Raw genomic sequence first — 18574 nt, 5'->3', positions numbered from 1 at the left:
ATGCAGAAAAACACTAAATTAATGCTAATATGCTAAGGAAGTTAGCATATTAGCTAGGTTTAGTGGTTCAGGTCTGAAATAAATATACTCACCTGCCCGACATAAACAAAGCAGACGTTTTTACCTGTAAATTTGGATAAATAGGATCTTATCTCAAATGTTTTATTTGCAGAGGAATGCAAAAAAACACGTAATGCTAATATGCTAAGGAAGTTAGCATATTAGCTAGGTTTAGTAGTTTAGGTCTGTAAGAAATATACTCTCCCGCCCGACACAAACAAAGCAGACGTATTTACCTGTAAATTTGCATGAATAGGATCTTATCTCAAGTGTTTTATTTGCCGAGGAATGCAGAAAAACACACACTTAATGCTAATATGCTAAGGAAGTTAGCATATTAGCTAAGTTTAGTAGTTTAGGTCTGTAAGAAATCTACTCACTCGCCCGACATAAACAAAGCAGACGTATTTACCTGTAAATTTGCATGAATAAGATAAGCGGTAGAAAATGGATGGATGGAAGACTTTATCTCAAATGTTTTATTTGCTGAGGAATGCAGAAAACACTAAATTAATGCTAATATGCTAAGGAAGTTAGCATATTAGCTAGGTTTAGTGGTTCAGGTCTGAAATAAATATACTTACCTGCCCGACATAAACAAAGCAGACGTATTTACCTGTAAATTTCCATGAATAGGATCTTATCTCAAATGTTTTATTTGCCGAGGAATGCAAAAAAAAAACACGTAATGCTAATATGCTAAGGAAATTAGCATATTAGCTAAGTTTAGTAGTTTAGGTATGAAATAAATATACTCACCCGCCCGACATAAACAAAGCAGACGTATTTACCTGTAAATTTGCATGAATAGGATCTTATCTCAAGTGTTTTATTTGTCGAGGAATGCAGAAAAACACATAGTTGATGCTAATATGCTAAGGAATTTAGCATATTAGGTAGGATTAGTAGTTTAGGTCTGAAATAAATATACTCACCTGCCCGACATAAACAAAGCAGACGTATTTACCTGTAAATTTGGATAAATAGGATCTTATCTCAAATGTTTTATTTGCCGAGGAATGCAGAAAAACACACACTTAATGCTAATATGCTAAGGAAGTTAGCATATTAGCTAAGTTTAGTAGTTTAGGTCTGTAAGAAATCTACTCACTCGCCCGACATAAACAAAGCAGACGTATTTACCTGTAAATTTGCATGAATAGGACTTTATCTCAAATGTTTTATTTGCTGAGGAATGCAGAAAAACACTAAATTAATGCTAATATGCTAAGGAAGTTAGCATATTAGCTAGGTTTAGTGGTTCAGGTCTGAAATAAATATACTTACCTGCCCGACATAAACAAAGCAGACGTATTTACCTGTAAATTTGCATGAATAGGACCTTATCTCAAATGTTTTATTTGCAGAGGAATGCAAAAAAAAACATGTAATGCTAATATGCTAAGGAAGTTAGCATATTAGCTAGGTTTAGGTCTGAAATAAATATACTCACCCGCCCGACATAAACAAAGCAGACGTATTTACCTGTAAATTTGCATGAAGAGGATCTTATCTCAAATGTTTTATTTGCCGAGGAATGCAGAAAAACACACACTTGATGCTAATATGCTAAGGAAGTTAGCATAAGTGTCATTCCTCATTTATACTCAAGACGTTAGCACAGTAGCTAGGCTAATGAGTTCAGGGCTATAGGAAATATGCATTTCCCTTCAACATTAAACAATCAGATTTGTTTATTTGTAAATGTGCATGAATACAATCTTATATCACATCGTTTGTGTTTTGTTTGCCAAGAAATAAACAAACGCAATGCTAATTTGTTAGGGAAGTTTACATATCTGAGGTATAGACTAAAGGAAGTTGACATATTTGCTCGCTTGTCGAGTTGAAAAAATGGAATTCAGAGCTACAGGACATACACTATATTGCCAAAAGTATTTGGCCACCCATCCAAATGATTAGAATCAGGTGTCCTAATCACTTGGCCCGGCCATTCATGGAATGAGTTTCCATGGCTGAGCAGATGCATCTAAGCCATACATTGCCAAGTCCAATACAAAGCGTGGGATACAGTGGTGTAAAGCACGTCGCCACTGGACTCTAGAGCAGTGGAGACGCCTTCTCTGGACTGATGAATCACGCTTTTTCATCTGGCAATCTGGACGAGTTTGGGTTTGGAGGTTGCTACATTTCGGACTGCATTGTGCCGAGTGTGAAATTTGATGGAGGAGGAATTATGGTGTGGGGTTGTTTTTCAGGACTTGGGCTTGGCCCCTTAGTTCCAGTGAAAGGAACTTTGAATGCTACAGGATACCAAAACATTTAGGACAATTCCATGCTCCCAACCTTGTGGGAACAGTTTGGAGCGGGCCAATTCCTCTTCACATGACTGTGCACCAGTGCACAAAGCAAGGTCCATAAAGACATGGATGACAGAGTCTGGTGTGGATGAACTTGACTGGCCTGCACAGAGTCCTGACCTGAATCCGATAGAAACACCTTTAGGATGAATTAGAACGGAGACTGAGAGCCATGCCTTCTCTCTCGACCAACATCAGACCAATGCGCTTTTGGAAGAATGGTGGAAAATTCCTATAAATACACTCTGCAACCTTGTGGACAGCCTTCCCAGAAGAGTTGAAGCTGTAATAGCTGCAAGAGGTGGACCCACATCATATTGAACCCTATGGGTTAGGAATGGGATGGCACTTCAAGTGTATTTTCCTATTATAGTGATCAGTTTTATTATTCTTTATTGTGAAGATGTTCTACGGTGCTATATATATTTGTTTGATATTCTCTCTGCTCAATGTGGCCATTTGACAAAATTATTTAAAAATTGCATAGTATATTATTGATCTTGTGTGGAGAAAAAAAAAAAGGAAATGCATGTATCACTTAAGTGATATAAGTGAGCCCCAAATGTAGAGAAGTGATTCCCAACAAGCCTAAATTAATGAATTTGTCTTGTGAATCCAGTAAAAATATAACCTGGGGAAGAAACTATTGCATGAAAAAAATCATTAAATAAACAATGCTTAGAAACAAAAAAATAATGACAATTAGGAGACTGAAAAGCCACATATAATGTATGTATATATATATATATAAAAAATAAAATAATAAAATATTAACAGATATATATATATATATATAAAATAAAATAAAAAAATATTAACAGATATATATATATATATATATATATATCTGTTAATATTTTTTTATTTTATTTTAAAATAATTATATAAATAATTAATAATACATTAATAATAATAATCAAAAAAAAAAAAAAAATATTAACAGATATATATATATATATATATATATATATATCTGTTAATATTCAAAAAAAAAAAAAGTCATAATAAAAAAATATTAACAGATGTATATATCCATCCATCCATCCATCTTCTTCCGCTTATCCGAGGTCGGGTCGCGGGGGCAGCAGCTTAAGCAGGGAAGCCCAGACTTCCCTCTCCCCAGCCACTTCGTCCAGCTCCTCCCGGGGGATCCCGAGGCGTTCCCAGGCCAGCCGGGAGAGATAGTCTTCCCAACGTGTCCTGGGTCTTCCCCGTGGCCTCCTACCGGTCGGACGTGCCCGAAACACCTTCCTAGGGAGGCGTTCGGGTGGCATCCTGACCAGATGCCCGAACCACCTCATCTGGCTCCTCTCAATGTGGAGGAGCAGCGGCTTTACTTTGAGCTCCCCCCGAATGACAGAGCTTCTCACCTTATCTCTAAGGGAGAGCCCCGCCACTCGGCGGAGGAAACTCATTTCGGCCGCTTGTACCCGTGATCTTGTCCTTTCGGTCATGACCCAAAGCTCATGACCATAGGTGAGGATGTGAACGTAGATCGACCGGTAAATCGAGAGCTTTGCCTTCCGGCTCAGCTCCTTCTTCACCACAACGGATCGATACAGCGTCCGCATTACTGAAGACGCCGCACCGATCCGCCTGTCGATCTCACGATCCACTCTTCCCCCACTCGTGAACAAGACTCCGAGGTACTTGAACTCCTCCACTTGGGGCAAGATCTCCTCCCCAACCCGGAGATGGCACTCCACCCTTTTCCGGGAGAGAACCATGGACTTGGACTTGGAGGTGCTGATTCCCATCCCAGTCGCTTCACACTCGGCTGCGAACCGATCCAGCGAGAGCTGAAGATCTTGGCCAGAGGAAGCCATCAGGACCACATCATCTGCAAATAACAGCCACCAACTGGTTTGGTGGCTGCAGGATTAGATATATATATATATATATATATATATATATATATATCTGTTAATATTTTTTTATTTTATTTTTGATTATTATTATTAATGTATTAATTATTTATATAATTATTTTCTTGTTTATTTAATTGATGTATTTGTAGATACCACTTTGTTTTTTTTGCGGTTTCCTTTTTTTGGGGGGGGAGGGGGTGTGTGGTATGGTTGGGATATAAACAAAAAATATTTTGACATTTAGGGCAGACAACAATATGATGTATGTGAATATGATGTAATGGATAGGAATGTCTGATGCTGGATGTCAATAAAAAAAAAAAGAAAAAAAAAAAGAAAAGTGTCTGTAAACAAAAAAAAATCCAAAAATCAATCACTTAGACCCCAAATAAATAAGATTATTTGCCTTATTTTGGTTTATTTGGATGCAAACAAGCTGCTTTAAGTGGTGAAGTGTTCCTAATAAAAAGAGGACTGCATCCAACATCAAGCCATCAAAGACGGCGTGTACATTCATGACGCTTCCTCAGCCTCGTGTGGGTGACAGTCAGGACCAGAATCCCGTCTTGTAGCGGCACGGCGAGTCTTTGGGTCGGCACAGCGCCGTCGTCCCGTCGCGCCACTGGCCCTCGTCCTGCTCGTCCAGCAGGTTTTGCTTCCTGTGGGGCGAGTACGGCACGGAGGCCTCCATGGGGGTGCGCAGCACCGCGGTGTCCCCGGTGAATTCCACTGTCGGGGGGGTGTCCGTGCTGGAGGTGTGCGCGGGAGACTCGCCGCTGCCCAGGTTGTTGTGTCCGTTGCCCCGGCCGCCGCGAGACCGCACCGAGGGCCGGGGCCGCGACAGGAAGTCTAAGGTCTTGGGGCGCTCCGGGGCGCAGCGGCGACGGGGAGTTGGAGGGAAGACCAGGTTTGGATCAGGGAGGCGTGGAACTTCAGGGAAAGCACGAAAACCTCCTGTTGGTAATCGAAACAAAAAAAGAAATGAACACTTTAGCCTAAACATGTATCGCTTTTTCCCGGACAGTTCTGTCCAACTAGGCAAGAAAATAGTCTGCGAGATAAATCACTAAAGCCTCCCCATTTTTTTGTTGTTGTTTACCTTTCTCAATTGCAGCAGAAAAACACTGAAGACTAGAGATGTCCGATAAAGGCTTTTTTGCCGATATTCCGATATTGTCCAACTCTTAATTACCGATTCCGATATCAACCGATACCGATATATACAGTCGTGGAATTAACACATTATTATGCCTAATTTTGTTGTGATGCCCCGCTGGATGCATTAAACAATGTAACAAGGTTTTCCAAAATAAATCAACTCGAGTTATGGAAGAAAATGCCAACATGGCACTGCCATATTTATTATTGAAGTTACAAACTGCATTCTTTTTTTTAACATGCCTCAAAACAGCAGCTTGGAATTTGGGACATGCGTGAGGAGGTTGAGGTGGGCGGGGTTTGGGGTAGGGGGTAGCGGGTAGCGGGGGTTGTATATTGTAGCCTCCCGGAAGAGTTAGTGCTGCAAGGGGTTCTGGGTATTTGTCCTGTTGTGTTTATGTTCTGTTACGGTGCGAATGTTCTCCCGAAATGCGTTTGTCATTCTTGTTTGGTGTGGGTTCACAGTGTGGCGCATATTTGTAACAGTGTTAAAGTTGTTTATACGGCCACCCTCAGTGTGACCTGTATGGCTGTTGACCAAGTATGATTGCATTCACTTGTGTGTGTGAAAAGCCGTAGATATTATGTGACTGAAAGTTCACGAGTGAGGGAAGAGTGGATCGTGAGACCGGCAGGCGGATCGGTGCGGCGTCCTCAGTAATGCGGACGCTGTATCGATCCGTTGTGGTGAAGAAGGAGCTGAGCCGGAAGGCAAAGCTCTCAATTTACCGGTCCCATCCTCACCTATGGTCATGAGCTTTGGGTCATGACCGAAAGGACAAGATCACGGGTACAAGCGGCCGAAATGAGTTTCCTCCACCGGGTGGCGGGTCTCTCCCTTAGAGATAGGGTGAGAAGCTCTGTCATTTGGGAGGAGCTCAAAGTAAAGCCGCTGCTCCTCCACATCGAGAGGAGCCAAATGCGGAGTCAGGATGCCACCCGAACGCCTCCCTATACAAAGGTACGGTCTACTAGGGCTGGGCGATATATCGATATACGCGATATATCGCGGGTTTGATATAGAAAATGACTATATTGTGATATCGAGTATACGTTCTCACGCAGTTGCTTTTATCTGCGGGCATTACACTACAGGCTCTCCTCTTTCCAGTCTCTCCTTCTCACAGACAGACAAGCGCACCTTCTTACACACGTCACATACTGTCACGTCATACGTCACATACGTATACGCCCTCCCCGAGCAGAGAGGTAGCAGCATGGCTAACGTTAGCTGTGATGCTAGCAGAGTGGTGCGAGCGCGAATACAAGAGAAAGAAGGTGCGAATTTGTTAACAAATGGAGGAATAATTAATTCCCCCAAAAAACAGCAGGGGGTCCATCGTCTGGCGGTGGTTTGGCTTCAAGTGGGAATATGTGGAACAGACAACCGTAATTTGTCAAGTGTGGGGCAAAAGCGTTGCTATAAAAAGTAGCATTACTGCTGTAACAAACAGTTCAGGGTGTCCCAAGTTACCAGAGTGTGTTAGGTAAGGAGGAGGAGTTTTGTCCCTCCAGAGTTGTTGCCGTAGGGCTGTGATGTAGGGTGTGTGTGGTTGTGGAAGAAGGTGTGTGATGTTGACATTAAAGAAGCGGTGGGTACCGAACCTGCTCTAATGTCTCCCGTTTATTATTTTATTAGATAAGTACACTGTATAGGCTAACCCAGGACACTCGGCTACACTGCTAATATGTAGCATCATTTGAAAAGTTACCTGCTAGACAAGGAAGAGGGCTTACTCCGCACGTCAATATCTCCGTTTGGTGCAACACGTCCACACCATCAAAATGCAGAGGCAAACATTTCCAGATCAACACCGTAAGAAAAAAATAGTGATTTTTTTTAGTTGTGATTTCCTTCTCTGCATGAAAGTTTAAAAGTAGCATATATTAATGCAGTATGAAGAAGAATGTTTTAATGTAGACACATAGAATCATCATACTGCTGTGATTATATGCATCAAGTGTTCATTCATTGGCCCTAGTGTGTGGATGTGAGTGTGAATGTTGTCTGTCTATCTGTGTTGGCCCTGCGATGAGGTGGCGACTTGTCCAGGGTGTACACCGCCTTCCGCCCGATTGTAGCTGAGATAGGCTCCAGCGCCCCCCGCGACCCCAAAGGGAATAAGCGGTAGAAAATGGATGGATGGATGGAAGTGTTCATTCAAGGCTAAGGCAAAATATCCACATATATATCGTGTATCGCGATATGGCCTTAAAATATCGCGATATTAAAAAAAGGCAATATCGCCCAGCCCTAGGGTCTACGCGTTTCCCCTCATTGAGCTAAATTGAATCCTGTCTCTGTTGAATTCCTTGCTTCTTGTCTGTTTAATAGATGTCATCAGTGTTTGAACCTGACAATGACCCCTTTAATGCGCCTTATAATCCGGTGTGCTTTTTGTATGAAAAAAAAAAACCTGACTAGACCCGCTCATTAACAGTGCGCCTTATAATCCGGTGCGCCCTATGGTCCGGAAAATATAGTAATTGCTGAGATAGATTGCTGTGACCCCGAAAGGGACAAGCGGTAGAATTTTGGATGGATGATTACAAATACAATCGTGTTGTGCTCAATATGTTTACGTTTCGCTGAAAAAGACAATGCTGATATGCTAACAAAGTTAGCGTAGAGTAGGTCTGGGCAATTAGCCAAATTTAGAGAAAAAAATGTGTCTGGGGGCCGTTATATCTACTTTTAGGAACACTAATGACCTACTCAGTGGCCTAGTGGTTAGAGTGTCCGCCCTGAGATCGGTAGGTTGTGAGTTCAAACCCCGGTCGAGTCATACCAAAGACTATAAAAATGGGACCCATTACCTTCCTGCTTGGCACTCAGCATCAAGGGTTGGAATTGGGGGTTAAATCACCAAAAATGATTCCCGGGCGCGGCCCCGCTGCTGCCCACTGCTCCCCTCACCTCCCAGGGGGTGAACAAGGGGATGGGTCAAATGCAGAGGACAAATTTCACCACACCCAGTGTGTGTGACAATCATTGGTACTTTAACTTTAACTTAATACCAAACCTCACAATAATGTCTGAATGCTAAAAGGTTATGACAGACCGCCTTAAAAAACGGAATGGAGTTTTTAATTTTTTTACTAAATGAGACACCTAGAATGTACATGAAAATAAAGAATGTGGGATTTACAATATTAACTATGAACGATAAAACCCTGAATATTGACAACATATGAACGTCACTCCCCCTCTCCATCCACATATTTTACAATCAAGCGAAACACAACAAAATATGAACGCGAAGGTTAAAAACCCCCCACCTACAATCTGATATACTGCACATCATAATGGCGGCTATAGTTTCGATCTTTGAAGATCCAAAAACATTTTTTGGGAATGAACGGCGGGCCTTAATTTGCCCAGGTCTGGCGTAGAGCGTAAGACGTGCGCACAAACAAGTAATGTTGTGTCGTTCGCGAACGATTCGTTCGAACGAACGAATCTTTTGAGTGAACGTACTGAACCGAATCACTTCATGAACTGATTCGTTCCTTTCTCAGTTCAGTTGAGCTCCGCCGCGATAATAATAATAATTCTGTGACTCACTGAACCCTCCACGTCGGCGAACGACGCAGCCAGCTACTCATCATGGGGGCGGGGGTAGGGACTGAGCGAACGATTCGTTCACCGCGGATTAATGACACGAATCACTCAGTGAACGACAACGCTCTCGCTCTCTGCTCTGCTCGCCCCAATGCCGCGGGTGATTCTCCTCCCGTCGCGGGGATATGTTTCATGCCATTGGCATCCGTTCTCCATTCATTCTCCAAGCTAACGGCTAATGTTGACTCAAGCCACATGAAAACAAACACACACATTATCTCAACACATAAAGTTATGAGAGTAGAGGAGACAGAAAGAAAGTCAGTGCAGGGCAAGGCTGAGCAGCAGCGACGTGAGGGGGAGGGGCGGGGGGTGAAGTGTAGGGTAGGCTGTTTGAGAAGATTTAAAATAAAAATAATAACTAATGTATTGTCGGAGGCAGATATTAACATATATCCGAATTTAAGTTGTACTTCTTCCATTTCTTTGTCATATTTGAAAACAGCTCGTGTTTTCCATTTATTCTCTTGATGCTCTGTCAGCAAGTATACTATGTGTGATAACCTTGAGTTCTTTGGAATGTGTTTAGACTAGCATTTTGTTTTGTCTACACAGATGGGACGAGAGAGAGGGTGGTGGGATCGGGAAGACAGACCATTTTGGGGGGCGCAATAGAATGTTCTATGGTTAGACTGGTCTCAATCAATGTATATTGGCAAAGCTTTGAGAATATACAACAAAATACCTATTCTGTCTCTGGTGGTTTTTCAACTCAGCTTTAAGTGTCGGAAAGAACTTGGGAGCGAATTGTGACTTGAATTCCCTGGGAGGAACAACTGGTCCAAAACGCAACAGTATGTACATATACATAGGCTATTATTTATCTTGATTTTTATATTATTTAAGCTATTTATTTTCTTTTTTATTGCATATTTAAGTTGATATTTCCATTTTTATATTTTTAAATGTAAGCTACAGAAATTTTAGTTTTAATGTTGGCTTTTCTGGCACTTGGTTTAATATTTGTTTTGTTTTATTTAAGGTAGCCTATTTATTTTCTTTTTGTTTGCACATTTAAGTTAATATTTTCTTTGTTATATTTTTAAACGTAGGCTACAGAACATTTAGTTTTTATGTTGGCATTTCTGGCTCTTAATTTGTTTTATTTTGAAGGTATTTATTTTCTTTTTGTTTGCATATTTAAGTTTACATTTTCTTTGCTACAGAAAATTTAGTTTTTATGTTGGCATTTGTTAAGGGTTTCTTAATTAGGGCCTGCATGGCCCATTGCATAAGGACTCCCACAGGGAGTCCTTATGCAATGGGACATAAGGACCTATTGAATTTGTAAGGTTTTATTATTATTATTATTATTATACCGGCCGCCTCTTTGAGCTGTAATTTGACCCACTTAACATGCTTCAAAACTCACCATATTTGACCCACCCATCAGGACCTGCGAAAATTGTCTTTTAATGAAAAAACCAAACCCCTAAACTCAAAATTGCGCTCTAGCGCCCCCTAGGAAAAAAAACAACTAGACTGCCTGTAACTCCCACTAGGAAGGTCGGAGAGACATGAAACAAAAACCTCTATGTAGGTCTGACTTAGACCTAGTTTTCATAATTGTATATCTTCGGGCAAAAATCAACAGGAAGTTGGCAATTCCCCCTTCAAGACAAAAATTGACTAAAAACAGTCACTTTTGCCTCTTTGAGCTGTAATTTGACCGCCTTAACATGCATCAAAACTCACCGAACTGAACACACACATCAGGACTGGCAAAAATTGCGATCTAATAAAAAAAAACGTAACCCCAAATCTCAAAATTGCGCTCTCGCAATTTTGGAATAAAACGCAGAAAAAACTGCTCCTCGGAAGAAAAGAATGACAAAACTGCCGGTAACACCCACTGGGAAGGTCGGAGAGACATGAAACAAAAACCTCTATGTAGGTCTCACTTAGACCTACATTTCATAGATTGACATCCTTCAGCAAAAATCTACAGGAAGTTTGCAATTCCCCCTTCAAAACAACATTTTTGTAAAAACCGCTCACCTGTCTTCAAACATTATCTCCTCTGAGCACGTTTGTTGTTTCGGCTTCAAAGGACTACCAGTGGACAAAAGTATTAGGACGCTTACACTGGACAAAAGTATTGGGACACTTAGGACTACAACTGGACAAAAGTATTGGGACACTTAGGACTAAAACTGGACAAAAGTTTTGGGACACTTAGGACTAAAACTGGACAAAAGTATTGGGACACTTAGGATTAAAACTTGACGAAAGTATTGGGACACTGAGGACTAAAACTTGACATAAGTATTGGGAAACTTCGGACTACCACGGGACAAAAGTATTGGGACACTCAGGACTAAAACTGGAAAAAAGTATTGGGACACTTGGGACGTGAACTGGACAAAAGTATTGGGACACTTGGGACTAACACTTGACAAAAGTATTGGGACACTTAGGACGAAAACTGGAGAAAAGTATTGGGACATTTAGGACTAAAACTAGACAAAAGTATTGGGACACTTAGGACTACCACTGGACAAAAGTATTGGGACACCTACACTGGACCAAAGTATTGGGACACTTAGGACTAGCAGCTGCCAAATATGCGGGCCCGACCAACGCTGCTTGCAGCTTTAATTTATCTTGATTTTTATATTATTTAAGCTATTTATTTTCTTTTTTATTGCATATTTAAGTTGATATTTCCATTTTTATATTTTTAAATGCAAGCTACAGAAATTTTAGTTTTAATGTTGGCTTTTCTGGCACTTGGTTAGATATTTATTTTGTTTTATTTAAGGTAGCCTATTTATTTTCTTTTTGTTTGCACCATCCATCCATCCATCCATCTTCTTCCGCTTATCCGAGGTCGGGTCGCGGGGGCAGCAGCCTAAGCAGGGAAGCCCAGACTTCCCTCTCCCCAGCCACTTCGTCCAGCTCTGTTTAAGTTAATATTTTCTTTGCTATATTTTTAAACGTAGGCTACAGAACATTTAGTTTTTATGTTGGCATTTCTGGCTCTTAATTTGTTTTATTTTGAAGGTATTTATTTTCTTTTTGTTTGCATATTTAAGTTGACATTTTCTTTGCTACAGAACATTTAGTTTTTATGTTGGCATTTGTTAAGGGTTTCTTAATTAGGGCCCGCATGGCCCATTGCATAAGGACTCCCATAGGGAGTCCTTATGCAATGGGACATAAGGACCTATTGAATTTGTAAGGTTTTATTATTATTATTATACCGGCCGCCTCCTTGAGCTGCAATTTGACCCACTTAACATGCTTCAAAACTCACCATATTTGACGCACACGTCAGGACCTGCGAAAATTGCCTTTTCATAAAAAAATAAAAAAACCCAAAAATAAAAATTGCGCTCTAGCGCCCCTTAGGGAAAAAAAAAACTAGACTGCCTGTAACTCCCACTAGGAAGGTCGGAGAGACATGAAACAAAAACCTCTATGTAGGTCTGACTTACACCTACCTTTCATAATTGTACATCCTCGGGCAAAAATCAACAGGAAGTTGGCAATTCCCCCTTCAAGACAAAAAAGTACTAAAAACAGTCACTTTTGCCTCTTTGAGTTGTAATTTGACCCCCTTAACATGCTTCAAAACTCACCAAACTGAACGCACACATCAGGACTGGCAAAAATTGCGATCTAATAAAAAAAAACCTAACCCCAAATTTAATTTAATATTTGTTTTTGCACTAAATAAACGAGGCCTATTTATTTAACTGTTGATTGCAAGCATTTTAGTAGGCTATAACTATTTTTTTTAATTTCCCACTTTTATTTATTTCTTATTTTCATTTCAGTGCAATAAAACATATTTAACAACAGGACTCGCGAACCTAAGGACGTCACATTGAGGCTCTCGTTCAGTCACTGTGCGTGTCGTTCATTGGGTGCTGAGGGCTTGCGTTGTTCGCGAACTGACACACACCGAGATCTGCCGCTGGGGAATCTGTTACTGACTGACTCATGATTCGCCGACCTGCCCACAGAACTGCTGCTGCAGAAGTGATTCGGTGAACACATTTTTTGAACGAATCAATTTAAGGAACTGATTCTAGTGATTCAGTACAGTCAAAAGAACTGCCGATCCCATCACTACAAACAAGTGTTGACCTTACCTGGGTTCTGTAAAATACTTTTTTCCGGCAAAGGTTCCAGATTGTTCTGAGGGCAGCTCTTCTTGATGGCGCCGTCCGAAGGCGTCCGCCGTAAGCTCCGCATGTAGCTGGGAGGGCAGGGCACGTGCGTGGGCGTGAGGGACTGCCGGGGGTTGCGCTTGAAGCTCTCCAGGTGGGTGTTGACCAGCGGGTTGACGGGGGTGGGGTTGTCGTGGTAACGCGGGGGCTGCGCAGCGCAGGGGTGCGGCGCCAGGAGCTCCTCGCTGTCGGAGCGCAGCAGGGAGCGCGTGGAGTTGCAGTCGGATATGGACAGCAGCGAGGAGGACGACGGGGGGACTCGCTCGGGGGCGATTTTCTGCGGGCTTTCCCGCCGGAAGAGTCTGTGTGTCTGGAAGAAGGCGTCCCACCTGGATTTGACGCTCTCCTCCGGCTGAGCCCACGTCAGCACGTTGTAGCCCAGGCCCACCGCCGCCAGCAGGGCGCCGCAGCCCAGCAGCACCAGCTCAGAGCGCCGCGCCCCACCCGGACTCTTCCGTCCGGCTCCGGGAGGCGGACCTCCCAGGCTGCGCTCGTCTCCGTCGCCCTCTTTTTGGACGGGGAGGCAGAGGTAAGACTGAACTGGTCCTGTCCCTGACCCGCTGATGAAGCAACAGTCTTCATTTTCTGCGACAACAGATTGTTTCATTGTTTAGCAAAGCAGAGCAGACCATAGCATAACATAACATACGGTAGTTGCATGACACTGTAATACAGGGGTGTCAAACAGGTTTTATCCGGCCCGCGGGATGAGTTTGCCAAGTATAAAAAGGAGGCAAAATCGTTATTTTCAAATTAAAATGATTTATAACCAGTGTTGGGACTAACGCGTTACAAAGTAACGCGTTACTGTAACGCCGTTACTATCGGCGGTAACTAGTAATCTAACGCGTTATTTTTTATATTCAGTAACTCAGTTACCGTTACTACATGATGCGTTACTGCGTTATTTTGCGTTATTTTTTATGTAGTATCGGCTAGAAACTGAGAAGATCTGAGTGTTGCAGCGCTGCTGAAGAGGCGACAAAAAAGAGGCGCGCCGCGCGCTGTCTGTGTGTACGTGTGTGTGTGTGTGTGTGTGTGTGTGTGTGTGTGGGAGGGGGCGTGTCTGTGTCTACTATCAAGACGTCATGGCGAACCCCGAAGCAGAGTTTCTTAAAATGGAGATATTTTCAGTACGTTTCTTTTATCGACCACAAAGAAAATAACATTTTAGTTGAATGTAAGTTTCAAATATGCTGAAACAGCGACAAAAACAACATGCTTCGACGAAGCTAGTAAAGAGAGGCACACTTCACCTCCACCTCCAACAGCGGCTCGATTTTAATGAGGCACTGCACACTGAAGGTACACACACTCTGTCAATTCTCTTATATACTCTTTCATTTTAGACTTTTAGTGTTTGATTATCACATCACTCTAAATGTTTAGACTATAAAGTTCACAAACCTAAAGAGGGATGCTAGTGGTCCAGGCCAAGCTTTCCTTATCTCTAAACTAAAACTGGGGAAATGTGTAGAATATTCTGGACTTCAGACATGATTTTATTTCAGAATTCCTTGAGAGAGAAAACGCCTGGTTAGGCTTTATGTATGTAGTGTGTGCCTTTCTTGTTTTACAGCTATGTTGTTATTATGCTGTTTGTTACTTATGTATGTTAAGTTGCAGCTATTTAAAATAGTTTTGTCAATTTGTTCTGGTCTGAAACAAATTGGCCCTTTAAAACATATCTTTGTCTTTGTGTGTTGTATGTAGACCACATTGCTTAGCAGAGTTCAGTGATGCAAATGCATGTCAAGTTGATCAACAGATTGTATTATTCTCCAGTGCAATAACAGTACTAAAATGAAGGCTAAAAGGGCATTAAATGGGGCCTTAAAAAAATTAAAAAATATATATAAGTAACTAAATAGTTACTTTTCACAGTAACGCATTACTTTTTGGTTTAAGTAACTGAGTTAGTAACTGAGTTACTTTTGAAATAAAGTAACTAGTAACTGTAACTAGTTACTGGTTTTCAGTAACTAACCCAACACTGTTTATAACTTCTTACCCACGGGGAAAATGTTAAAATGATGGAATATGACAGAGTCAGATGACTGCCGATTTTGTTGTCAGGAGTCTGAATCCACCCTGCATTTGTTTTGGTATTGTCATATTGTGTCTTCCTTTTGGGTGGAAGTTGAAAAAATATGTTTAAGGATTGGTTTGTTTATGAAGCTTGATGTGGTTTCTGTTATTTTGGGAGAGTTCATTGACAATCATGATTTAATCAATTTAATTATAGTACTCGGTAAAAGGTTTATTTTTAAGGCCAAAAACAGATATTCACTTAGTATTACTTTCTTTAAAACATTTATTCAGTATTTTTTAACTTTAGAAAGTTACATGGTTGAAAACGATAAAGATGCCAAAAAACATAAAAAAGGATGGGAAGTCCTCAAAGGCTTATGTTGAAAGTGTAATTATGTTTATAGAGTATATGATATATGTTGTTGTATTCCCTAATTTTTAGTGACCTGAACATAATCTGGACTGTACATACATTTTTTTTTTTTTTGAAAATGTAATTTTGTTTATAGATTATATGCAATCTGTTGTGTTCCAAAATTTTCCAATTTTCCATTTTTTTTTTCAGTGTACATGAATGAAGGTGTGTGTTGCTGGACATTATCTGGACTGGACCTGGTTTAAAAAAAAAAAACCTTTAAATGAAGCTAATTTAATTTACAACCGGGTCTGGTGAAGATAGGGTCCTTTCTTTCCTTTTTTAAATTTTTTTTATAGATAAGATAAATAAATATTTTCTTGGATAAAAGGGAAAGTAAAACAATATAAAAATAATTACATAAGGGAGGAAAAAAAAAAAAAAAAAAGTAATTAAATGAAAATGTTAGTGGACCAGCAGCATACCTGCCAACTTTTGAAATCAGAAAAACCTATTAGCCAGGGTCCAGGGGCCGCAGGCCCCGGTAGGTCCAGGACAAAGTCCTGGTGGGGGGTTCACTTCACCCCCCGAAGCAAAATGATTATTAGCATTCCGACAGGTTAAAATGTTGCTAAAACCATCACTTTTCTATCAGTCACAGTGACTTTTCAAAACAAAAATATTACAGCAAAAATCATATGGGTTGATTGACATGTTTATTCTGGAAGCTAACTTCAATAGTTTGAAATTATTTTGACAGTTAATGCCAGTTATCCTGTCAACCTTTCACAAGACTTCAATTTGTTAATTGAAAGTATAAACAGTATAAACACTTTTTACAGTAAACAAATGGTAAAACAGTACTAAACAATTCCATTTAAAAAAAATTGCTGTCATTATTAACTTTCTGTCCAAGCTTGTATAATCTACTGCCTTGTTCAATTGTAAAAAATATTCTGTGCCTAAAATTCACATTTCTATCACAATTATCATACTGTAAACATGGTAAGCTAACTTCATTAAAATTAATAGTCCTGTCAATAGCATGGAATTACAATTCAAATGTAGTTTTTTTGTAAGCCTTTCAAAAGAATTCAAAATATGAAAAATTAATGACAATTAATTTAAGCCATCAGACACTTGAAAAGTGGCACATCACATCTCTAATGTAATCATTTTAACTTTTCAACAGAAATAGCACTGCAAAAATATTAAGGACATACTTCTGTATTTTGGTAGTTATGCTGTCAACATTTAACAAGATTTCTTCAACTTGGACTTGAAAGCATAAATAGTATAAACACTTTTAACAGTATAACAGTATTAAACAATTCCAATAGATAACATTGGTGTCATTACCTTTTTGTTTGCTCAATTATTGCCTCCGTAAATAAAACTTCGGCATTTATCACATCCAAAGAATCTGTTTGGGCGACGAAAAACGTTGAAAGTTTTCCACTTGTATCGCTAGCAACGGCATTAGACTTGTGTTTTTTTGTCCCAACGTGGTCTTTTACATCGCTAATTCCTCCGTGTCCGATCGAAAAATCTTGTCTGCACAAGGTGCAATTCGCGTAGTTTTCACCCTTTTTGGAACGGATAATTATTCCCGGATAGGCTTTTGAATATTCTTCACGGAATTACTGCAGTTTTCTTTTCGGTTTAAGACTCGTATGCCATTTTTCTCCGGCTGATTCCATGATCGTTCGCTCGTTTGGAAACAATGGCCTCGTGCTTGGCAGAGGTGCTATAACATGCGCATTCGGAATGGCTCGATAGGAAGTTACGGGAAGCAGTGTCGATTGTCATTGTTGTTACGCGATTTCGTGAATAAAACTTAAATTTTATTTTATTTTTTTAATTAATGAAAAACCGTATTTTTTATCACTGCAACCGTAACCCGGAATAGGTTGATGAAAACCGTACTAATTATGGGAAAACTGGAGTAGTTGGCAAGTAACTTTCTTTAAAACATTTATTCAGTATTTTTTAACTTTAGAAAGTTACATGGTTGAAAACGATAATGATGCCAAAAAACATAAAAAAAGATGGGAAGTCCTCAAAGGCTTATGTTGAAAGTGTAATTATGTTTATAGATTATATGCTATCTGTTGTTGTATTCCCTAATTTTAGTGACCTGAACATAATCTGGACTGTACATACATTTTTTGTTTTGTTTTGAAAATGTAATTTTGTTTAAAAATTATATGCAATCTGTTTTCCAATTTTCCATTTTTTTTTTTTTTTTCAGTGTACATGAATGAAGGTGTGTGTTGCTTGGACATTATCTGGACTGGACCTGGTTTAAAAAAAAAAAACTTTAAATGAAGCTAATTTAATTTACAACCGGGTCTCGTGAAAATAGGGTCCTTTCTTTCCTTTTTTTTTTTTTTAATAGATAAGATAAATACATATTTTCTTGGATAAAAGGGAAAGTAAAACAATATACAAATAATTACATAAGGGAGAAAAAAAAAAAAAAAGGAATTAAATGAAAATGTTAGTGGACCAGCAGCACAAACAATCAAGTGTGCTTCAGGGACTGTGTTGTGTCCCTTGCAGAAGTGTTGTCCATGTTGTGGGAACCAGAATATTGATAGCAGAAAGAAACAACCCCCTTTGTGTGAGTGGGTGTGTATGAGTGTGAATGGGGGAGGGAGTTTTTTTTTTTGGGTTAATGCACTAGTTGAAAGTGTATCGTGTGTTTTTTCTATGTTGATTTAATAAAAATAAAAAAATGAGGCAAAATATTTGAATAAAAGAAACTGCTGTTCTAAATGTGTCCACCAGATGTCGCAATAGCAATTATTTCTATCTTGGTAGATGATGCTACATATGTACAAAATAGACCACATGATGTTAGTGCACCAGTCGAGGAAAATGAGCAAACTACATAAATAACATCCTGTAATTTGATTTTGATATTATTTTTTTTAATCTTGATAAATTGAAAATGAACAACAATGAGTTGACTGATGAACATT

The 18574-nt window shown here is 40.0% G+C and overlaps 1 protein-coding gene across 1 annotated transcript in view; it reads right to left on the bottom strand.

Moving 5' to 3' along the window:
- Positions 1-4647: 4647 nt before the first annotated feature.
- Positions 4648-18574, bottom strand: part of map3k9 (mitogen-activated protein kinase kinase kinase 9) — an 88314-nt gene continuing 74387 nt past the window's right edge. Inside the window, exons 10-11 of the mRNA XM_061969016.1 lie at positions 13127-13789; positions 4648-5203 (exon numbers count right to left, since the gene is read on the bottom strand). Coding sequence (XP_061825000.1) covers positions 4797-5203; positions 13127-13789 — 1070 coding nt within the window. The 3' untranslated portion in view covers positions 4648-4796. The remainder of the gene's footprint in view (positions 5204-13126; positions 13790-18574) is intronic.

This window comes from Nerophis lumbriciformis, linkage group LG08 (assembly GCF_033978685.3).
Source record: "Nerophis lumbriciformis linkage group LG08, RoL_Nlum_v2.1, whole genome shotgun sequence".
Taxonomy (NCBI): Eukaryota; Metazoa; Chordata; class Actinopteri; order Syngnathiformes; family Syngnathidae; genus Nerophis; species Nerophis lumbriciformis.
This window is presented reverse-complemented; position numbering and strand designations above follow the sequence as displayed.